Source organism: Martes martes (assembly GCF_963455335.1).
Source record: "Martes martes genome assembly, chromosome: 10".
In the NCBI taxonomy this organism is placed as follows: Eukaryota; Metazoa; Chordata; class Mammalia; order Carnivora; family Mustelidae; genus Martes; species Martes martes.
In genome coordinates, this window is record NC_137898.1 from 41,522,615 (window position 1) to 41,548,129 (window position 25,515).

Sequence of the window (25,515 nt, forward strand, 5' to 3'; positions counted from 1 at the left end):
CAAGGAGTGGGGAAATAGACTTTGCTTATGATGAAGAGAGACATGTGAGTGCAGATTGGGGTGAAGAATTGAGACCAGCAGTTTAATCTATCACATACATAATTAGTTTTGTTTCCCATTTTTTTATAATTATGAGCCATTTTGAGCCTTCTATACCTGGCCCAATTTTATTTTCCTGCAATAAATTTCTAAAGTCAAATTGCTGTGTCAAAGGACATATGGATTTCAAATATTGATTTGTACTTAATAGTATTCCAAAAAGGTTCTATACTCCCTAATAACAGTGTCAGAGAATGCTGGTTTCCTCACACGTTTGCCACTACTAGATTTTATCAATTAGAAAAAAAAAAGCTTTGCCCTAATATAAGAAATATGTTGTCCTAAGTTTATTACATTTCTTTGGTTATTAGTGAGGTTAGAAATATTTTTATGTCTGTTGGTCTTTAAGGTTTTTTTTTTTTTTTTTTTTGGAGTGACCTCTTCATGCCCTTTGCCTACACTCACTCTTTCTCAAATAAACAGATCTCCACAGAACTAAGGTGAAGTCACAGCTAGCGTCTCTTCACCCAGCTCTTGTGGGATTCCGTGTGCGGTCCCCTCCCCGCCCTCCCTTTTACTCAGGCCGAATGCGGTGTGCTAAGTTGGCAAGAAGGCAGAGCAGCGGAGGGGTTCATGCCCTTCAGGTGCCCGGGAGAAGAGAGTGCTAGGAGGAGGAGGAGGAGAGCAAGGAAGACCAGGCCCCAGAGCCAGTCTTCTGTGAAAGGTGACAATCTGTGCTCCTGACGATGCTGACTCAGACGGAAGAGGCCTGCTGTAAAGTCACCATCTTCTGGATGGCAAGAGAAAACTCCTCTCCATCAACCACCCGGTCTATCCAAATGGTTTCCAGTTAAGGGCATTTTTATTGAAATGTAAAATCTAAAATCCCAGTCTGAGTTGGCAGGTTCTGGGAAGAAAATGACAAATCCTAAATCCTTCTAGTGTTGGCTAGAAATGCTTTGAACCAATGGCCTCCTCCCATATTCCTTGCTGGGAAACCTAGAAGTCCTGAGGGGTAAGAACAAGGGTGATCCTGACGTGTACTCAGGTAGCACTTCTCAGGGGCCCGCCATTGCTCTAAGCACTTTGTGCATCTGCTAACTCACTTAACCCTCACCATGACCGCAGGAAATAGGAATTACTATTATGCCTACGTTGTAGCTGAGGAAGTTTGTTTTTGCCCAAAGACCTACAACCAGGAAATGGTGGAACAAGGATTCAAACACAGGTGGTCGGGCTCTAGAGCCAGTGCTTTAATCACCGTGCTAGGATTTCCCCAAACGCACCACGTGTCCCCAAGTAGACTCAGAGAAGCTCCCACCACGCAGGATGCTGAAAGCTGTTACATACAAAGGGAAACTTGGTGTTGAGGTCAACAGGTCTCCTTACCCCAAAACTTCTCAGGAACTACAATACACCAATCTAAATGGTAGATTTTTAAAGAAGCAAATCAACCATCTGGCACTTCCCAAACATATTTGATCTTTAAAAAGATTTTACAGAATTTGTATTCCACAGACCATGTGTTGCTAAACGCTGTAGAGAGGGCTTTGATCAGGCACACTGGCTTGGGGCAGCTCGTGAGTCAGGTGTCCAGTTTTCAGGTGACTGTGAAAGCCAGTGGCTCAACTCAGTCATTATTAAAAATTAAACCTACAATTAAATGAATTACATTACAAAGGTAATGGATCCTTAAGACTTTACAGCTTCGTAATGACTTAATTGCACTTGACTGTAATCTAGGCTCTTATGTAAGGTTATGCCTGTAGCTCTACTCCGGTCACTGTTCTGTACATGTGCAAAATTTGTGGGCTCTTGAGCATCTCCCCAGCTCCACGTTCAGGGATGGCATGTTGGTAACTTGAAATCAGCCACAGTAATGGTACTGACACCATCAAAACTGGCAGAGCCTCCACATCAGGGCTCTTTTTAGGGGAGGAGGTCTGTTTTGGGAGGAGTGGATGTTAAACATTTACCAGCACATCGTGGCAGACATGATGCTTAACATACTGACTTCACTGGTAAGTACGATTTGGGGAAAATGACTCCATGTCTTTGAGCTTTGGTCTCTGTTTCTTAAGACTGTCGATAGGGTTACATATACCAGACTAGATTAAAGCCGTGCTCCCACACCCGGTCTGAATGACCGCAGGCTCCTGACGCTGTTCAAGACCTAGAGCGTGAGAATCTCCTTGGATGGTACCCAGGGATCTGCCTTTTCAATAAAGTTCCCCGGAATGTGCAGACCTGCCCTTGGGTCTTTTACCAGTGGTAAAAGCAAACAGTAGAGAAGATTTCTGACCCAACAAGCTACTTAGTCATATATCTCTTCCAGCTCCAGCATAAGCAGCAAGCACAGAATCAAGATTTCTCTTTCTAAAGTATGACTCATTATGGGGCTGAGGCAGAGAAAGGGCCACCCCTCCCCGAGCTATTTCATGACTATAATCCTCTATAGGTAGCTTGACCAGGACAGGACCACTTCTCTAGGCCACCCGAAGGATGTGGAAATAACTCAGTTTTGAAACTGTACTTCGTAATGCTCTTTACTCATGTGCCTTTACTTGTCTTGCATCCAAATCCGGACAGGAAGGCGGGACAGCAGGACCACTGCAGGCCACGCAAATCCTCGTGCTCTTCATTCACACCTGAACAAGGCCAACAACTAAATCAGATACACCAGATCAGCCCCTTGGTGGGACATCCCAGACCCTGTTCCTTCTCTCTCTTCAGCCCCAACGTGAGTATCAGAGGGGGTCAGATTTACTACCTAAATATTTTATTTTTACTATGTATATTATACTATATTATTATATTTTACTATATATAAAAATGTTTTACACTATATACACATACACACACATATTTTACTATATATATAATTGTATATATGCTTGGTTATAAAATCGCAGAGTACAAGAGAAGAATCATCATAATAAAACAAGATTCCCTTGCTCCAGTCCTCTGGAGCAACTCTTCCCAAGAGCTAACCTCTTTAAATTTATTAAATAATTTAAAATTTTTCTTGTGGTCACTTTTACATTCCTAAATAATATATCTCTATTTTTTGGTGCATCCCTTTTAGGCATTTTATGTTCCTTTTTTCTATGATGGAGGAGGATTTTGCTTATTTCTACTGCCATAACCTTCCCAGTGTCTATTAATCTTATTTCCATCATTAGTTACTTTAAACACTTCACAGATACACTTTTATTGCTTATTCCACAGACACTAGATCACTTCAAGTTCTTATGGCTGCCCACCCCAGACCCCTCCCAGCTGCTGTCTTTCCACATTATCAAGGCTAAATGGACTTCTGTGAGATGTAGTCTGCCCATTGACTACTGTTATCTTCCTGGCTCGGCATATTCAGGATTGCCATCAAATATTGGTCACATAAAATAACGGCAAAGAAAATAATTCTGAATTTCCCCAGCTATCCTTTGTCTACTTAAGGAAAACACAGGCCCCCTTTTTTTTCTTTTTTTCTTTTCTTTTTTTTTTTTTTTGCCCTGGATCACAGGAGTTATCTCATTAAACTAAATACCATAGAACAGCATGAGGAGCCAGAGCAGATGAAGGTGTAAGGGGAATAAATCCTATTAGGGTCCCAGCAGGAGAGTCATTAGAGACGCACACACTCATGAAAGACCTGGGGCTCCACTCATGTCCCTGTGGTCTCTGGTCCGGTACCAACGAAGGGAAAATCGTACGCTGCTTGCTTTCCGAAAACACCTCAAAGCCATCTCTTAAAGGCTTTGTTCTTTCAAAAACCTTTAGGATAGAGATGGGGATAAAAACACCACTTCGAAAGAAATCTTAGCTGTCACTATTGCTATAAAACTGAATCTATAGGGTTTAACAAAGTTTTCTGATCAAGATTTCTCATTAGCTAAACGATTCCTATTGATATTATTAGTTTATGTAGCTGTGTGTTGAAGAGATTTTTAGTTACTCATAATTTTTCCTTCTTTCCCTATTAATAAATGAAACAGTATTAAGATGTTTTAGAAATAATATATTTGAAGGGCGCCTGGGTGGCTCAGTCAGGTAAGCATCCAACTCTTGATTTAGACGCAGGTTGTGATCTCAGAGTTGTGAGATCCAGCCCTGCCTGCATTGGCTCTGGGATTAGCAGGGAGTCTGCCCAAGGTTCTCTCTCCCACTTCCTCTCCCCCTGCACTCTCTCTAAAATAAATAAATAAATCTTTAAAAAAATGATATATTTGATCTTTTTAAGGAAGTTTAAACTATATCCATGCAATTTTCACCCCCTTACCAATACAGCAGAATTAGCCTTTGCCAATTTTTTTCTTAAATATTTATTTGACAGAGAGATCACAAGTAGGCAGAGAGGCAGGCAGAGAGAGAGGAAGGAAAGCAGGCTCCCCGCTGAGCAGAGGGCCCGATGCAGGCCTTGATCCCAGGACCCTGAGATCATGACCTGAGCCGAAGGCAGAGGCTTTAACCCACTGAGCCACCCAGGCGCCCCCCGCCTTTGCCAATTTTAGAATGCACCAGATTATCTAGTTTTTGAAAAGGAGTGACATGCAAGTAAATTAACAATCATTAAATGTGGGTGAGTGGGACATATAGGCTGCCAGTTACGGAATGAGCAAGTCACAGGAATAAAAGGCACAGCACAAGGGGCAGTCAGATATTTTTTAATAGTGATGCATCAGGACAGACGGCAGTCACACTAGTGGTAAGTACAGCATAAACTTGTGGAATCACTATGTTGTACACCCAAAGCTAGTGTAACATTGTGTGTCAACTATACAGAAAATACCAAAAATCAGTCCTAGCTTGTTGGTTCAGAAAACTTCTCTACTGGTAGCTTGTCCCCAGATACAGGTCTGCATGTTCTGGGGAGTTTTATTGAAAATGAAAATTCAGGGTTTTCCTGTGGGCTTAGAACCATTTGCTCGCTTAGGCTCTGAAGTTTTGTGTTTTCTTCTGGAGGGGGAGCAGGACTGGGGGAAGGGATGGAGAAAGGGAGAGAGAGAATCTTAAGCAGGCTCCATGCCCAGCGTGGAGTCTGATATGGGGCTCGATCTCACAAACCTCAAATCGTGACCAGAGTCAAAATCAAGTCAGACACTCAACCAACTGAGCTACCTAGGCACCCAGGCTTTGAAGTTTTAAAATATCACTGTGGTTGAGAAAAAAGAAACATTTAAGTGTGCACTGATGATATGTAAAAGGTCTAATTCGGAGAGGTAAAATGAAGTAATTTGTAGATAATAAAATAAGTGATTAAAGAGGAGAAACTGCCATAGTATCACTGGCTAATTATGGCAAATTACCAGTCTAGATTATAGGTCATAGACGTTGCATTCATTTTTTTATTCAACAGATATATATTGAGCTCCTACTATGTGCCAGTGCACACTACAGCAGTTAATGAAATGGACAAAGATCCCTGTCCTCCTGGAGCTTACATTCTAGAGGAGGGAGAAAGACAATAGAAAAGATAAATTATAAAACATATAGTATGTTAGAGGCATTAGTGCTCTGAGAAAAATAAAGGACGGAAGAGAATTGGGATTGTGAGCATGGGTTCTGGAACTTTACTCTGGCCTGGCAGAGAAATCTTGTTGAGACAGTGACTCTTGAGCCCAAACCTGAAGGAGATGTCGGAGTGAGTTCGCTGACCATCTGTGGCAAGGAGGCCCATCAAGTGTGAGCAGCTGAAGATGAGTCGGTGAGAAAATGTAGGAAACGGTTCCAGGGAGGGAAGTAACAGGGTGTGAGACTGCAAAGGGTTTTGTGGGTGAATGTATGGATTTTAGCTTTTACTCTGAGATATGAAGCTTCTGGGAGTGTTTGAGTAAATGAGTAACAATCTGATTTAATCTTAAAAGGATTACCTCAGCTGACGTACTGAGGACAGGAGGGGGAAGGGTAGAATGGGTCAGAAGCACAAAGGAAAGTTAGCAAAGTCCTAAAAAAAATCTCAGTCAGTGGTTCTCAAACTTTCTTGGTTTTAGGACCCCTTTACATCTTAAAAATTACTAAGAATCCCAAAGAGCTTTTGTTCATGTGGGTTACATCTACTGGTATTTTACCATATTAGAAATTAAAAATGAGAAACATTTACATTGGCTTATTAATTTACTGAGTAATAAGCCCACATGTTAAAAAATTAATATATTTTTATGGAAATAACTATATTTTCAAAGCAAAAATATTTAGTAAGAGTGATGTTGTTCAGCATTTTTATAAATCATTTTATTCTCTGCTTTAGCAGAATACAGCTGGATTTTCATAGCTGCTTCTGCATTTAGTCTATTAAGATACATTGTTTTGGTTGAGGTAGATGAAGAAAATAAGGACTTGTATAGATAATCTTCTTCAATACCCAACCCAAACTTGACAAGCTGTAGTTTCTTAAAGGTCATTTGCAATGTGGAATCTGAAACTTATCAATAAACTTATATTGTTTCATTAAAATCCAGGGTTTATCTTGTCCTTAGAAAGAATATTTGTAACCTTACACATTTTGAGTGGGGGAGAATATTAGTTCACAGAGTTACGTAGATCTTTCAAATGTTGACACATTTCAACATTATATAGTATCAACAATCAAGGATGTTATTATTACTTTTGATCAGGTTCAGAACATGCTACCCGAAAATATGGCATCTTGGCACACTGAATATTTCAAGCTGAAGGAATTTGAGAAATGGCCTGTGCAGGAAGGCTTCTTCCTCCCTCCCTTCCTTCCATTTTGTTAGCTCTGCTTGCGATTTGTTGCTTCTCAGTAAATAGGTGAACTCAGTGTTCACCAGTGGCCATCAGAATGAACATATATTTGACTGTTCCCATGATTTATCCCACCTTCAGAAAAAACTCTCTGACTCTCCCCTTAGGTCATAAAACCCTCATGTGAGAGGGGCTCTCTTGTCCTGGGAAAAGAGGAATAACTCCAAAATGAAGGAACACAGAGAGGATAGGCCTCAAATGAACAGGCCTTGCTGTTTTCCGCAGTTTACGACATTTAGCTTACCTCTTGTCCTATCACATCTTCCTACAACTTGCCACTCTTCATCAAACCTAGCATGAAACCCTCAGCCTTAATTTTCTTTGGGTCTTCCTTTACTTCCTTGTGAAGGCTCCTGTTTATGTAAAACTTAGAGGCATATGTCAGAGATATTGTAGGTTTAGTTCCAGATCACCGCACAAGAAAGCGAATATCACAATAAAGCCAGTCAGCTGAATTTCTTGTTTTTTTGATTTGTATAAAAGTTATGTTTGCACTCTACTGCAGTCTAAGTGAGCAAAAGCATTACATCTAAAAACAACATACATCCTTTAAAGATACTTTATTGCTAAAAAATGTTAACCATCATCTGAGCTTTCAGTGAGTCATAATCTTTTTGCTGGAGGGTCTTGCCATGATGTTGATGGCTGCTGATTTAGTCAGGGTGGTGGTTGCTGAAGGTTGGGGTGGCTGTGATAATTTCTTAAATAAGACAACACTGAAGTTTGCTGCATTGATGGACTCACATACAATGATTTCTCTGTAGCATGTGATGCTATGTCATAGCATTTTACCTACAGTAGAACTTCTTTCAGAATGGAAGTCAACCCTCTTGAACTGTCACTGCTCTATCAGTTAAGTTCATGTAATATTCTAAATCATCTGTTGTCATTTCAACAATCTTTACCAGGGCCAGATTCTATCTCAAGAAACCACTTTCTGTGCTCAGCTGTAAGAAGGAAGTCTTTTACTCTTCGTTTTATAATGAGATTTCAGAAAGTCACATCTCCAGGCTCCACTTCTAATTTTGTTCTCTTGCTATTTCCACTATACCTGCATTTTCCTTCTCTGCTGAACTCTTAAACCCCTCAAAATCATCCATGAGTGTTGGAATCAACTTCTTCCAAACTCCCGTTCATGTTAATATTTTGACCTCTTCCCCTGAATCACAAATGTTCTTAATGGCATCTAGAATGGTGAATCTTTTCCAGAAGGTTTTCAGTTTACTTTGCCCAGACCCATCAGAAGAATCCCTATCTGTGGCAGCTCTAGCCTTACAAAATGTGTTTCTTAAATAAACCTTGAAAGTTGAAATTACTCCTTGACCTATGGGGCTGCAGAATGGATGTGGTGTTAGCAAGCACGAAAACACCGATCTCGCTGTCCATCTTCATCAGAGCTCTTGGGTGCCAGGTGCACTGTCAATGAGCAGTAAGTAGTACTTTGAAAGGAAGTTGTGTTTTTTTTTCCCCCTGAGCAGCACATCTCTGCAGTAAGTCATGTTGTAGACAGATGTGCTGTCATCTAGGGTGTGTTGTCCCATTTTCAGAGCACAAGCAGAGTGGATTTAGCATAATTCTTTGAGCCCCTAGGATTTTTGGAATGGCAAAAGAACCCTAGCTTTAACCGAAAGTCACTAGCTGCATTAGCCCCTAATAAGAGAGTCAGCCTGTCCTCTGAAACTTGGAAGCCTGGCACTGACTTCTCTCTAGCTGTGAAAGTCCTAGATGGCACCTTCCCCCAAAAGAAGGCTGTTCTGTCGCACTGGGAATGTTCGGTGTAGCCACCTTCATCATTATGCTAGATGGATGCTCTGGGTCACTGGCGGCAGCTTCTCCATCAGCACCGTTAGCTTCCGCTTGCACTTCTCCCTTACAGAGAAGCTTCTTTCCCTAAGCTTCACCACTCAGCCTCTGCTGGCCTCAGGCTTTTCTTCTGCAGTTTCCTCACCTTTCTCAGCCTTCACAGAGCTGTAGAGAGTCAGGGCCTTCCTCTGCATTAGGCTTTGGCTAAAGGCAATGTTGTGTTTGGATTAAGCTTCTATCCAGACCACTGAAAACTTCCTCCCTATCGGCAATAAGGCTGTTTCACGTTCTTACAATTTGTGGGTGTGTACACGGGAGTGGCACTTTTAATTTCCTTCCAGAACTTTTCCTTTGCATTTACAAATTGGCTAAATGGTGCAAGAGGCCTAGCTTTCAGACTGTCTCTGCCTTTGACATACCTTCCTCACTAAGCATAATCATTTCTAGCTTTTGACTTAAAGTGAGAGACAGGTGACTTTTCCTTTCATTTCAACACTTAGAGGCTACTGCAGGGTAATTAATTTGCTTCATTTCAATACTGTTGCTTTCAGGGACTAGGGGAGGCCCAAGGAGAGGGAGTGAGATGGGAATGGCTAGTCCATGGAGCAGTCAGAACAATCACAACATTTATCAGTTAAGTTCATTGTCTCAGATGGGTGCTGCTTGTGGTGCCCCAAAACAATTACAAAAGTAACATCAAAGATCACTGACCACAGACCATTATAACAAATATCATAACAATGAAAAAGTCAGAAATATTGTGAGCATTTCCGAAATTACAGATAAGAAGTGAGCAAATGCTGTTAGAAAAAAAATGGCACTAATGGTGGTTGTCACAAACCTTCCATTTGCAAAAAATCTGGAAAGAACGATAAAGCTAAGTGCAATAAAACATATCAGTGTTAAGTAAATTTGTATGCTTTTCTTTTGTTAGTCTGTCTTTCATTAGAGGTCATAGCTGAGAACTCAAGAAAAGAGCATAAAGTTGTTTTTCTTCCCCTACACCACTAATCTTTAAGTCTTTAAGGATTGGGAAGCCCTCAAGCTCATAGTGATATAGATTTTAAAAAATTCCAATTTTAGCTTGAAAACCAGCATTTTATCATTAGCAACAAATTCTACCACTTGTTTTATTTGAAGTTATTGATAAGCTCAGTTTTTTTCTCTTTTGCAAGATAATGGCTGCTATAGTTTGTCAGTCATTCTTCCAAGTGAAAATAATATTTCATGGAAAAAAGTGGCTAGTTTAGGTCATAAATCAATTGCATAAGTGCTTTCCCAGGAGACAAATATTATATTTTAACATGCAGCAAGTGTTTTATTAGTATCATTAAGAATATTAAAAGACACATATTCAAGGGTCAAGATCTAATGAAATTAGTATTTACCACATCACCAAGGACATTTTAAAGAGAGTATGTGGTAATGAAGAGTAAAATGATTAGTATAGTTGGTGCCTCAATTTGTGCTAAAGGGCCAGCACTTTTACCTATAATTGCTTTTGCATCATCTGTGTAAATGCCAATAGAGTGAAAAAAACAAACAATGTGTCAGTATTACTGCAAGAAGAGTTTTGTTTTGGAGTCACCAGGGGTCTGCTGGCCACATTTTGAGAACCAATGATTGAGGTGAAAGATGTTGTTGGTTTGGACCAGGATGGGGGTGGTGGTAGTTAGAACTATTTTGGTTCTGGATATATTTTATTTTATTTATTTTTTTAAATTTATTTATTTGTTAGAGAGAGAGCAAGCGAGCACAGGCAGACAGAGTAGCAGGCAGAGGCAGAGGGAGAAGCAGGCTCCCCGCCAAGCAAGGAGCCCCATGTGGGACTCGATCCCAGGACGCTGGGATCATGACCTGAGCCGAAGGCAGCCGCTTAACCAACTGAGCCACCCAGGCGTCCCTGGTTCTGGATATATTTTAAAGGTAGATCCAATAGTTTGCTGGCCAGTTTGGATGTGGAGTTGAGGAGAAAGGTCGAGGATGACCTTAAAGTTTCTGGCCTGAGCTAATAAAAGAAGAAATTGCATTAAGTGAGGTAGAGAAAGACAGCAGGAGCAGGGTTTGGGGATGATCAGAAATAGTTTTGGAACATGTTAAGTTTCAGATGCCCAGGAGACATCTAAGTAGACATGGCATGCAGGCGGCGGGCTATAGTCTGCAGTGGAAGAAAGACGGCTGGAGATACACACTGAGAAAACATCAACATCTAGGTATTTAAAATAGTAAGACTGGATGAAATCACCAAGGGACGGAAGATGGGCAGAAAGACGGGAAGAAAAGAGATCTCAGGACTAAGGTGCCAACATGTAAAAAGTGAAGTGGTGAGGAAAAGCCAACAAAGGGAACTGAAGAGTGGTCAAGGAGAGAGAGAGTGGAGAAGGCCAAGAGCGTGATCCTCAGCATCCAATACTACTGGTAGCTCAAGTAAAATGAGGGCTGAGAATTGGTCACTGGAAGTATCAACATGCACACTTCTCTGGTGACCTTGATAAGAGTAGTTTCAGTGATGTGATGGAGGCAGTGCTCCTGGTGAGCACAGGCTTAAAAAAGATTTCTACACCAATGCTCATAATGGCTCCAGCCTGGAAACAATCCAAATGTTCACCAGTAGGTGAATGGGCTGTTGACACAAATAAACTTGATGAATCTCAAAAAATCACTATGCTGAAAGACAGAAATGAAAGAGTACATATGATATGACCCCCCTTACATGAAGTTCTAAAACAAGCAAAACAAATTTATCTTGATGGCAATCAGGATAGTTTTTGCCTGGAAGAGGGAGTGGGGATACATGTTGACTGCAAAGTAGCACAGGAAAACTTTCTGGTGTGAAAGAAGTGTTCTAAATATTAACAGGGGTGTTGAGTATATGCATAAACTTGCCAAGTTGTTATACTGTACATGTAATGTGTGCATTTTATTTTATATAAATTATACCTCAATACAGTTGTTCAAAAAATGGTAAGCGAGGCAACAGAGACCATGAACATGGACAACTCTTTGAATGGTCTCAATGTAAAAGAAAAACTAGAAATGTGGCAATAGCAGAGGGAAAAGTGAGGTTAAAATTTTTTTCACCATTGGGGTACCTGGGTGGCTCAGTCAGCTAAGCATCCCACTCTTGATCTCAGCTCAGGTCTTGATCTCAGGGTCATAAGTTCAAGCCCTGTGTTGGGCTCCACATCCAGCATGGAGTCTACTTAAAAAAATTACCATGGGTGAAATAATGGCCTATTTGTATGTTAACTTGAGAATAGTGGAGGGAAAATTTGATGATACAGAGAGACATGCTGAAGCAATTATCTTTGAACTACTCAGAGAAGGAGATGTGGGACACAGGGAGAGAGGCTAGCTTTGGCTAGAAGCAGTGGACGTTCACTTAGTGGGGAAGCAGTATACGGGCATAAAAATTGGCGGGGCATGTGGTATGGAAACTTGTGGAAGTTCACATTTTTCCTGGTAAAATAAGAAACAAGGACTTCACCTGAAAGAATGAGGGATGAGGTTCTATAGGCTGATAAAAGGAGTGTAAAATAGTCATTGAGGAGACTGTGAGAAAAACAGACCAGAAAATAAGGAATGACTTCTGGACACCGGAGATTAGGAGTCATAAATTTAAGACTAGACCATCGGTATGGTTGAGTGCCTTCCTCCAGCCTTACTGAGCTGCATACGTGCAGTCATGGGTTTGGACTAGAAGCAGAATTGTGGTTTAGCCGAGTACAGAAAAGTGAAAGAAGAGGTGAAAAAGTAGCAGCGATATGAAAGGGGGCGATTATAATGACGGACTATGGATTTTAAACTGATCCAAGAGGGAAGTGTAAACAGGAAGGGGTGAGGGACAGAAGACATGTGGTATGAATGAATGGATTTTTGTCTTGGTGAAGTTGAAGGACTGCTGGAATTGGATCACAAAAGAGAGTGAGCTGAAAACAGAGGGAGTTAGAATGATACTTAATGTTGAGATTTACACAGGAGTTTTGAGTCCTGGGTATGGCCAGTTCTACAGGATGACCACAGGAGTGGCTGAATTTACACTGGATGAGGTCAATGAGCCAAAAGGTCAGGGTATAAAAGGATCATTCACATGAAATCTTAAACTCACTGATTAAGCAGGAGCAGTGTGGGGCAGTGGTGGCAGTTAAAACTTCAAGGAATGGAAATTAATCTGGAGGTGGAGAGTTTGTGTTACAGTCTTGTTGACAGAAGATAAAGATGGGAGGGGGTAGGAAGGACTTTGGAGAGAATGGTCCATAACTGGCAACCAAAAGCAAGGAAGTCACCTAATGTACACCCAAGTCTGGGGAGGTAAGTGGTGTGGGAGAGGACAGTCACTATTTAAGAGGTCTTCAGGGGAAGCAATATCCTCAGAAGGGCAAGGGATTTCAGAGAGAAAAGAGGAGACACACAGAACTGCACAGGGATATGAGCCTGGGATGCAGAAAAAGTGTGAGGCTGGGGTTTCATCTTCCTTTAGTATTTAAGTTACTGTTATCTTAATTTTAAAAAATTACAACGAACTCAATATATTTTTACAATATATTTAGCTATACTCTAGAGCTAAATGAATGCTAACTACTCCACGTTAGTCAAGATGTGGAGGCACTATAAGAAAACCATTTCTTTGGTAGGCTTTTTTCTTTTTTTTCTTTTTTACACTGAAAACTTTATTGGAAAAGACAAGTGAATTACTAAGATACTTTAAAAGTACTTTGCTTATTCATTTTGCTTGGAAAAATTTACCCTAACTTCATAGTAAGGAAACAAACACAAAATCATTAAAAATACATGAGCCTCCGAGGCTTGATAGCTGGGCAGGGTCTTTACATACCTTCCCATGGGGCGTAGTGATTAAACACCACATTCTAGAGTGAGAACCAAGCAAGGCAGGCATTGGGAGCCTCAAGGCATGTTAAAAAGTGCTGATATAAAGCAATTTCCCCAACTGTCTCTCCTAATGTTGGCAGTTGGTTTTGGGTCCAGAGCCCTCTTAGAAACCCAGAGGTTAGTGAGATTCACAGAAGTCCTTCATTAGTTTAGTTTGTAGCTCGTGGGTGAGGTTCAACCATTTCTAACTTTGAAAAAGTTCTGTTTGTACCTTTCTCTGTCTCATTAAAACTGTCTAACTGAAATTGATAACCAGCTACAAAATTTTAGTGTACTAATTTCCTTTGCACAGGGCACTGGACACGTCAAGTATGTAAATACTATATATATGTATTTTAAATTAGGGTGAAGTCTTGGTTAATCCTCTAAGTTTCATAATTGAAGTACATCTAGTTGCTTAGCTTCAAGTTTTTGTAAAAACTATAGTCTTTGTAATGTGTTCTATTGGGTATGAAGAAAGCCTATGTACACTATTAGCTATCTTTGCTCCAGAAAAACTTTATCAAAATGGACAATGGGGTGGATCTGGCCCCAGCCATGGTCTGCCAACCCACTGTAGGCAACCCTTGGCCTCAGCTATCTCACTGACCTTGCCTTTCATCACGGATTCAAATTCCATGACAGCATGGTAGATTTAATACCATTGTTGAGATATTCGTCACAGAAAAATCTGAATCCCTAGATGTTCTGGATCTATGCTACAGCTTAAAGGATCATTTCTGGCATGACTGGCAGGAGCTAAATGATACATGATCCTGTTTTAATCTTTCCTATTCTACGTTTTTAGCGGTACTGTCAGCAAGCTTGCTCCACCTGATAGCGGACTGCAGACCTCAGCTCAGTAACTTCACACAATATGTTTTAGATATTCCACTTTAAAACGAGAGAAAGGTAGGTTAATGGAAAACACAGGCGGACCAGATTGGTTAACCTAGATTAAGTGGTAAGAAGCAAATAACCCTACAGGACCAGAATTATTTGCCCTCCTTTTCAAACAGGGATTATTTCAAAGGGAAATGACAGCTCCCTCATTTATAATGTGTTATAAATTTATAATGTGCTAGCAGTTGGGGTTCCTTACTGGACCACTTTGTGCAATGCTGTCCACCCTCAAGAATTGTTTTGTTGAAACACTCCTTCCAAAATGCTCTGTTCAAAAATTACTCTTTGACTGAATAGAGATGACTAGTTGGATGAATCCTATATGTTACAATATAACAATGTTAATTTTCACAAATAAAAATAGGAGGAAAAATGTATTTTCTTAATGGAAATGAAATAAAATCCTTGGGACAGAGTAGTTTGCTATCCCTAAATGTGCCTCGGTCACAGCATGAAAGGACAGTGCATTTATCACTGTCAGGGGCTATGAAGTTTTAATTTTTTGTACCAGCTTAATGGCTAAATTCCAAAGAGCTAACATTTGGACTCTTAATGGTTTCATAAAATGTTTAGGTACACACATTAGAATGTTTTGGCCTGGAAAGGCAGAGACCTACCAACTATCGTTGGCCTATTTATAACCAGGAGAAAATCAAAAGAGCCACTGGATGAAAATCTAGGCAAATCAAACAGGAGTTTTCAAAAAAAAAATCATTTTTGAGAAATGCTTTTTTAAATAGTTGAAAAATTTGTTACTCACTTACATGAATGAAAAATAAGGCAAAAAAATTAGGCAGTATTTGGTTACTTTAAAAATCCATTAAATCAGATGGAGAGAAGGGAGTTGAGGGAAATTGGAAGGGGAGGTGAACCATGAGAGACTATGGACTCTGAAAAACAACCTGAGGGTTTTGAAGGGGTGGGGGCGTGGGAGGTCGGAGGAACCAGGTGGTGAGTATTAGGGAGGGCACGGATTGCATGGAGCACTGGGTGTGGTGAAAAAACAATGAATACTGTTACGACGAAAAGAAATAAAAAATTAAAAAAAATCCATTAAATCTTTTTACAGGGCTTCCTTATTATTATTATTTTTTAATTTATTTGACAGACAGAGACCACAAGTAGGCAGAGAGGCAGGCAGAGAGAGAGGAGGAAGCAAGCTCCCCGCTGAGCAGAGAGCCCAATGCGGGGCTCCATCCCAGGACCCTGAGATCATGATCTGAGCCGAAGGCAGAGGCTTTAACCCACTGAGCCACCCAGGCACCCCAGGGCTTCCTTATTTTTATCACTCTACTATACCCAAATTTGTACCTGAAGTCTTTCCAGACAAAATTTAAAGTACTTTGAGCTAAATTATCAGCACCACACATTTCTAATAATGTTCTAAATTCAAAAACAAGCTGGCCGGTTTAACCCAGTGAAAACAGAAATTATGCTTATAGAAGAAGCCAAGACTTAAAAGACTATGATCTGAAATACATCATTTGAAGGGGTTAATTTTGCCATTGCTAGTAGTCCAGTTCCCTAAGACCAAAAGACAACTTTTAAAGGAGTTTTGCTATATTAATTTGTCAAATATCCCCATCCATTCATGTACTTAAGGGCACTATTTGATGAGGGAACAATTCCCAAACAAATATAATGTAGACAGCACATGTTCTGTGGAAGGGATCCTTGACTGACTAATGGTACTATCACGTAGCATTTAATGAATGTCTTCTATATGTCAGGCACTGACTGAAGTAGCTGGAATGTATTAACTCATGAACTGGCATATTCATAAAGGGACAGAGAGGTGAAGGGACATGACTACGATCCAACAGCAAGTAAGAGCTGTCACCAGAGCCCGCACCTAGACACCGACCCCAGAGCTTATACGGCTCAACACCACGTCATGCTGCCTTGTATAAGTCTTATTTTGAAAAAGAACCAGCTGTTGAACTGAAAAAAGTGTATGACCCAGCTGTCCTTAAATCCCCATTTTCTTAAAGATGATTCCTTTGATAAGACCTTTTAAAATGCTTCGGATCTTATAAAAGGCTTTAGTATGTTAAAACATTTTATAATGTTAATGGTTGTTGTACACATTTTATTGAATGTCTTCTATTCTGCCTTTCAAATTGAGTCAATAACTGTAAACAACACAACCGTAAGTAGATTAATAGTTACATGTTTAACTTTGCACGTAAATCTAGTTTGAAAAAGATATATTAGTGAATAAGTATTTATTTTTCCCGACCTTTAAAAACTTGTATGAAACCTAGGATAAACATATTGAAATTAGATTTCCTGGGCAGTACTAGAAAACTGGCGAAATCTGCAAAGATGAGTAGTTCAGAACTAGAGGGTCATCAACTAAGCTGTCTTTCAAATATGATTTGTGTGATGTTCTTTTCCATATTTTAGTCCCTCCCACTTGCTCTTTACTTATACTCTAATATTCTACCAAATAATACAATTAAAAACTACTACTCAGAGTAGAAATCAGCAATAAAATGTACAATAGTTTGTGTATAGTTACTAGTTTAATAAAACATGACCCAAGTAACTCATCAGTTACTAGTGTTTAAAATGTATAGTAAGAAACATTAAAAACAACAAAAGACTACTTCTGTTTCAAATTTAGGCCTATTTAAATAATTTTCAGTATAGCTAAACTCAATGTAATGGTTACATTTGTAAAATCTTGCTGAGCAGACTTCCAAGACTGTGATAATAATGTAGGTGGTCCACTAGGAACTGTTGTTCCCTTCCTTAGCTGAATTATATGAGATTCCTACCACATGTCTCTCGTCTTGAGGAGACTCATTAGGAAAGATCCATCAGCTACATGCTCACATAAAACCCCCTCTCTCCACCCCTACCCATAACCCACCCCCATACTAAAAACTGCAAGTTAGTTGTGCTTTCGTAGCCTTTTCACTGGAGACCATAAGTTTGAGTTGAATTATTCAATGTGAGGGTCACAATGAGAGAACGTGGATCTTTCTTATTCTTGTGGACTGTGATCCTTCCTTTCAAGGCTTCACCTATGGAAGAGAGGCAAAAGATGTGTTTAAGAATTCAAGGAATACAGTATGGCAGAAAAATAATAATGTATACCTAGTACTTCTTTGCTTATCGTGAGATAGTTCACTCATTTTGGAAAAAAATTAATAGATTTAATTTTTAGGACAATTTTATGTTTAATTTTTGAACAAAGCAGATCTAAAAAAATGAAAAAACTTAAAATTAATTTAAAACATAACTGAATATTTAAAGCATAAATAACAACAATGTATTGGGAGATAATCCATGTATAGCACCATCTGGGGAAGTGAAATTTTTATAACAATTGCTCGAAGGATTGGAGGGGGTAAATGGAAGTAAATTACTGAGAGTCTTAAGTTATAAATTAAATGGTGTACCAATGTTTGATGGTAGTCTGGTAAGCTAAAAAGGCATGCTGGAACTCTCGAGCAACAATTATAAAAACAAACCCAACACATGTAGTTAATTAGCCAAGGGTAGAGATAAAATGAAATAATAAAGAGTATTCAACCAAAAAAAAGAGTAACAAGGAAAAAAGCAAGAAATAACAGGGGATACAGAAAAAAATAGCAAATGACAGAATTAAATCTAGTATCACAGGTAATAATATTAACTGTAATATGTTTAATACTTTGAATGTAGAGACAGCATCAAAGTAAAAGGAAGGAGAACTATTCTATATAATATTCTATATAATGTAATTCTACATTAATCATAGAGAGTCTGAAATGGCAGTATTAACATCAGACAAAGATGACTTCAGGAAAAAACATACAACCAGAGATAAAGAAACATATTTCAAAACTATCATTCAAATCATAGAGACCTAATGACCCTTATTTATGACTGTATGACTACAGAGCTTCAAAATGCATGATGCAAATCTGACAGAACCACAGGAAGACACATATAATCCACAATTATCGCTGGAAATTTCACTTCTCCTCTGTCAATAATTGCAATAACAACTAGATAGAAAACCAGAAAGAATATGGAAGATTTAACACAGTATTAACCAACTTGACCTGGTTGACATCTACAGAACCAAGACAGATTACATCTACATATGCTGGGTCATAAAACAAATCTTAATACACTTAAACATAAAGAAATCATGCAGAATATGTTCTCTGACCAAAACTGAATAAAATTAAAAATTAATAGAAAGATACTTGAAGATACTTGAATAATCCCAAAACATTTAGGACTTAAACAAAAGACTTCAAAATATTCCATAAATCAAAATAAAAATCACAAGGAAGACACTCAAAGAAAAGTAACTTGAGGCCCCTGGGTGGTTCAGTAGGTTGGGCAGTTGGGCATCTGACTCTTGGTCTCAGTGCCTATTGTGATCTTATGGATAGTGGGAGGAGCCCCCTGTCGGGCTCCATGCTCAGCCGAGAGTCACCGTAAGGATTCTCTCTCTCTGTACCCCGCCAAAATAAATAAATAAATCTTAAAAAATAAAAAAAAAAGGCAATTTACTTTTTTTTTTTTTTAAGATTTTATTTATTTATTTGACAGAGACACAGCGAGAGAGGGAACACAATCAGGAGTAGTGGGAGAGGGAGAAGCAGGCTTCCTGCTGAGCAGAGAGCCCGATGCGGGGCTCAATCCCAGGACCCTGGGATCATAACCTGAGCTGAAGGCAGATGCTTAACTGAGCCACCCAGGTGCCCCAAGAAAGGCAATTTAAAACACTATTACTTTGGAGGGCCTGGGTGGCTCAGTGGGTTAAAGCCTCTGTCTTTGGCTCAGGTCATGATCCCAGCGTCCTGGGATCGAGCCCCACATCGGGCTCTCCATGCAGTAGGGAGTCTGCCTCCTCCTCTCTTTCTGCATGCCTCTTTGCCTACTTGTGATCTCTGTCTGTCAAATAAATAAATAAAATCTTTAAAAACAAACAAAGAAACACTATTACTTCTATTACTTTCACTTCTTAGAATAGTGAATATTTAAAAAAAAACTGAATTTGGATTTGATTCCTTAGGATGAATGATTAGAAGTGGAATACTTTCAAAAAAGGCATAAAGTATATTCCAGTTTTTAATTCCTACCATCTTCAACAACACTGGTGTTATTAGAAACGAAACAAAAAAGAGCAAAAGAAAACAATACAATACTTTTGTTATTTAAACACTACCAGAATCTGATTGCTTTGATTGCATTTCAGTGATTATCAGTGGTGATGGGTATCCTTTCAAATGTTTAACCACCATCTAAAAAAAAAAATTCCTTTGTGCATTCAAATTAGTGATTTTGTTGATGGATATGAGGTATTGTTGCAAATGTTTCTTTTTAGTCCATGTCCTCTAATGGTTGCTGCTGTTTGATTTAAGTTCAATCCTTAAGATAAGGGTCAAAATGGAAGTGTTCTATAGAGCTTCTGAAGCAGGTCATCAAACTCTTCATTTCAAGTTTAAAGGATACATTGAAGAGTTCTATGTAGCACAAGTCAAGATGAACTAGTTATGGATACTTTTGATAAATTTTCATGAAAGAAAAAAAATTTAAGCATCAATAGTAAACAAAACATCTGAATAATTAAAACGTCGTAACAGTAATTCCCTTATAAACTAGTATAATTTTCATGTCTTAAAATGAAATACAAGCAAAGTAACTATTTCTATAATAATCTTAATTTCAAAATGAGGGTGCAAACAGCACTTATTTAAGTTAATTAAATAGCATGAAGGGTCACAGTAATAAATACATAATTCACCCTGCTGAACTCCCGTCAATTGTTTAGGCCTGACAAAAGTGCCAAGTCAGTAGGTGTAATACCAGAAGGGATCGTAGTAATTAATCAGTGTCAAATAGATATAAAATGACTGATGCTGTTAAGCATGTGTATAGTGTGGGAGCTGCAAAGGACACTCTCTGTGGAGCTGAGCTGTTACCACCTTGTTTTTATCATCGGCAGACGGCCATTAGTACCACAAAGCAGTGTTGCAGTTCAATCAAGAGCAAAATTGATTTCATTTCAATTCTGTTCTAGTGGCTTTTTAAAATTAATTTCTTCCAGAGCAATGAAATTTCATTTCCCCAGAAAGGGGAAAATTTTTAAATCATTATTATCACTATTAGAGCTTAAAGAATGAAAGAGGAAAAGAGAAATGGATTTTCCATCATATAAAAGCTTACTAGATACATACAGAGAAAGAAAAATAAATAGCCTGACTTTAGTCATATTTTTGAAGCGAAATTACATGAAAAAGATATGGATTTTTACAGTAAACACTGCCATATAAGTTCACACAGTAAAAAATTGTACATTAAAGGAAAGGGGACGAACACATTGAATTTAAACTTCAAAGTAAGTGTTCTCTAACAACTTTAAAAGTATTAATTCTGGGATGATGGTTTGTTACTCCCAGAATGCTAGAAGTGCTCAAATGTTAACAGCATTTCTTCTGAAATATTTTTAGATCTAGGCTGTGAATAAAATATAATAAAAAAGCCAAACACCAAAGAAAACCAACTAGGCTCATTATTTTATACTTCCATTTTGCTTTTGGTCAAATGTACAATTCTTAGCCTGAGAAATTCCTTATTCACACAACATCTTTTCTTATTTTCTAAATATCAAGTCTACCCTTAAGGGTGGAAAAAGAGATTTACTATTACTGAAGATATTCACACACCCGCCCCCATGCCCCACAATCTAGGCAGCATAATGAAAGACATATTTATAATATTTTATTTTAAAAATCTTATCATATTAGTTTCTGGATACTAAGACAAGACTTATATGCACAGTAAATTATTCTGAATAGACACTCTTGGCTTTATTTAATTTTATCTAATAATTTTAGAGCATAATGAGTCCAAAATTACTTTTAGTTTTATGATTTAGTTTTAATTAAACACAACTACAGAGAACTCTTCAAACATGCCAAGATAAATTTGAACACCAAGCTATTCAAGTTCAATAGTATGATAAAATTTTTGAGAACATCACAGTTGACAAAATGGGACAACCAAATAAAACGGCCAGTAAATGCCTTTGGCATGATGTCACCCAAGGTGATTAGAGGAAATGAGATTTCAATGACAATGCATATTACTATACTTATTTGTACATTCAGTAAAATATTTACAATATGGCAAATACTACCATCAGATTAAAAAGGAGAAAGACAAATAACTTATCATCTATTAGAGAACCCTTTATCACAGCATACTGAGATGTACTAACACAGATGTATGCATGAAATGATCTAGGAAAACAAAGAAAATAGTAATTAATTTTCTAAGGTGAGGGAAGATTTATAGAAATAAGCTGGGTAATGCAGAGAAAACTGAAATTTATCAAGTGAAAGAGATCAAACAGCTTTCTAGGTAGACTATCTTAGACTAAGGCAAGGAGTAAAAAAAGATAGGAAAGTTAGCTAAAAAATGAGTGGTCTGTATAAGTCCATATGAGCTGGAGCATATGATGGGCTATTGATGTGGAATGTAACACACTGGGACTGGAAATGAGGAAAAATGGTCAGATTGTAAAGGGCCATGGAAAGAAATTTGGATTTTACCCTGGAAATATTGACAGTCCAGTGAGGGTTTTTAAAAAAAAATTAACTTTAGTAAGGCATAACTTACTTACGGTAAAATGTGCACATTTTATGTGTGCAGCAATGGGTTTTACCATTATCTCACCTTCTAAACTTTTGCCTACCCCAAGTCTCAAAGACTATCTCTTACGTTATCTTCCAGAAGTTTTGCAGTTTTATACATTTATATTTAGGTTTTTGACCCATTTAGATTTGGTTCTTGAATACAGTATAAGGTAAGCATTAAGACGATTTTCCTGTACAAATACTTAAGTTGTTCTAAACACTATTTCTTGAAGACTATCATTTTCCCACTGAATACAGTGACCCTTTGGAAAAAAATTAATTAACTATACAAAAGTAATTCCATTTCTGGATTCTCTACTTGTTATAATAATCTCTATGTCTATCTATAGTATAATATCTTACTGTCTGGTTTAATATAACTTTTTAGTAGTTCGGAAATCACATAGTATAAGGATTCCAATATGATTCTTTGAAAAATTGCTTGGTTACTCCAGGTCTTTTGCATTTGCATACAAATTTCAGAATCAGCCTGCCAATTTCTTTCTTTCTTTCTTTTTTTTTTCAGCCTGTCAATTTCTATCTTGCTAAATTCTCTTAATAGTTCTATAGTTTTTTTAGATTCCTTAGAATTCACTGTGGACACAATTATATTACCTGTAAATAATGACAGATTTATTTCTTCCTTTCCAGTGACTTTTATTTCTTTTTTCATTCCTTATCACACTGGCTAAGACCTCCAATATAAGAAAATAGGAGTGGTGAATGTGAACATTCTTGCCTTGCCCCAAACAGAGGGAAAGCATTCAGTTTTGCTCCATTCAGTATGATGCTAAGCTATGGACCTTGTGTGGATGCCTTTTATCAGGTTGAGGAAGTTCTCTTTTATTTCTAGTATGCTATGAGTATTTATTATGAATAGATAAGGCGAAAGATTTATGCGATCTGAAGAGAAACCAGAGTTTTGTCACTGCTTTTTTTTTTTATTAAAGATTTTATTTGTTTATTTGACAGACAGAGATCACAAGTAGGCAGAGAGGCAAGCAGAAAGAGAGGAGGAAGCAGGCTCCGTGCTGAGCAGAGAGCCCGATGTGGGGCTTGATCCCAGGACCCTGAGACCATGACCTGAGCCGAAGGCAGAGGCTTTAACCCACTGAGCCACCCAAGCACCCCTCAATTGCTTTTTTTTGCATCCACTGATGTGACCATGTGGTTTTTCTTCTTTAGACTGTTAACATGGTTGACTGAGCCTGGTGGTGGATGTTAAGGAGGGCACGTATTGCATGGAGCACTGGGTGCGGTGCACAATGAATCTCGGAACATTGAAAAAATTAAAAAAAAAAGAGACTATTAAATGATTCTAAGATATTTTTGTATTTTATATTATTGACTCAGTTTTGGATTCCTGGACTAAACCCCACTTGATCCTACTGTATTGTTTTTTAAAAAAATATTGCTGGATTCAATTTGCTAGTATTTTGTTGACAATTTGTACGTCTATATTCATGAAAGATGTTCTGTAGTTTAATTTTCTTGTACAATTTTTGTCTGGTTTTTGGTATCGAGGCCCTTATAAAATTAGTTCTATTTTCTGGAAGAGACTATAGAATTGGTGTTATTTCTTTTTGAAGTAGTTGGAAGAATTTGCAGTGAAGCAATCTGTGCCTGGAGATTTGTTTTATGGAAGGCTTTGAGGCTGGCTGCCTGTTTTTGTAAATAAAGTTTAACTGGAACACAGCCACACCCACTCATTTACATACTATCCCTCAGAGTTTAAGGTGTTTGTGGATCCCTACTGCAGCTACTGTGGGATTATTTGGGGGCTAGGATATAAGAGAACAAAGACAAAAAAAGAAAAGAAAAATGGGGATTTCTCTAAGCATTAGGAGATCCTTTCCCCATTCCTCAAGTTAGAATTAGAGGAGCTAGTTTGTCTGTGCTGATGCCTTAATTCTGAGTTTCAGGCTGCCTGGAGACCAGACTGGGGATACTGGAAGCAAACAAATCATAAATTTATCACCAGTTCAGGGTGTCTGAATTCTGGTCTTCTCCAATTTATCTGATATTATTTACTTTTCAGGGATCTCAAACAGCTGTTCATGCATTCTGGTTTATTCAAGGTGCATTCGGTGAGAGAGCTTATTTTCACTGCCCTAAAAATCCTCTGTGCTCTGCTTATTTGTATCCCTTGCCCTTGGCAACCACTGCCCCCCCCCCCCCCAACTGTCTCCACAGTTTTGCCTTCTCCAGAATGTTATATAGCTGGAATCACAGTGTGTAGCCTTTTCGGATTAGTCCTTTCACTTATTAATATGCGTTCAGATTCCTCCATGTCATTTCATAGCATCAGAGTTTATTTCTTTTCAATAATATTCCATTATGTGGATATACAGACCATTTAGTTTTAATATAGTTATCCATGTTTGAATATATATTTTTTAAATTTTATTATTTGACAGAGAGAAAGAGAGTGAGCAAGCGAGAGTGAGCACAAGCAGGGGGAGTGGCAGAGTGAGGTGAGTCCCCAGCAAGCAGGGAGCCCAATGCTGGGCTTGATCTCAGGACCCGGGGACCAAGACCTTAACTGACTGAGACACCCAGATGTCTCATACCATTTGTTTTCTCTTTCTTTATGATTGTATCTTCTTTTGAGCCAAATCTTTTTCTCAAGATTCCATTTCATCTTCACTACTAGCTTATCAGTTATATTTTGTGGCTTAATTAAAATTTTTTTTTTACTTGTTCCTCTGGTGTTTACAATATACATATTTATCATGATTTACCATTAAATTGGTTCATGTGCAATGTAAAAACAATATATTTCCATTTTCTCATTAATTTTTTTGATCACTGCCATACATTTTATGTCTGTTTTGAAACCCGTAATATGTTATTTTTGCTTTAAATTATCTTTTACGAAATTACAAAATAAGTAAACAAATTCTTTTTTTTACGAAGTCACACATTTACCATTTCTGACATTTCCCATTCCTTCGTTCTGATTCAAGTTCCACTTGGTGGTATTTTTCTTTCACTCGAGAAGCTTACTTTATCTTGTATTGACAGTCTGCTGGAGATGAATTCTTGCAGTGTTTTTCTTCTGGAAAAGTTTTATTTAGGCTTCACTTTTGAAATACATTTATTCTAAATATAGAATCTAGACTGACAGTTTCTTTTAGCACTTTGAAAATGTCATTTATCATCTGGCTTACATGGTTTCTGAAGAATATTCTGATATTCTTTCTTTGCTCTGTTTCATTTTTCTCTGGTTCATGTTAATACTTTTGATATTATTATCACTGTTTATTGGCAATTTGTGCTACGTCTTGGTGTTGTTTTCTTTGTATTGATCATACCTAGGGTTCATTGAATTTCTTCAATCTGTGGGTTATAGCTTTTAGCAAATGAAAGACAATTTGGCCATTACTATATCTTCAAATATATTTTCTGTCCCTGCTTCTTTCAGGGACTTTTTATCACATTTAAATTAGTGTGCTTCATATTTTCCCACTGGATACTGTGGATATGTTCA

The 25,515-nt window shown here is 38.2% G+C and overlaps 1 protein-coding gene across 1 annotated transcript in view; it reads right to left on the reverse strand.

The window, feature by feature from the left end:
* Positions 1–16,449: 16,449 nt before the first annotated feature.
* PRMT3 (protein arginine methyltransferase 3) overlaps positions 16,450–25,515 on the reverse strand; it is a 129,025-nt gene continuing 119,959 nt past the window's right edge. Inside the window, exon 16 of the mRNA XM_080816665.1 lies at positions 16,450–17,408. Coding sequence (XP_080672791.1) covers positions 17,299–17,408 — 110 coding nt within the window. The 3' untranslated portion in view covers positions 16,450–17,298. The remainder of the gene's footprint in view (positions 17,409–25,515) is intronic.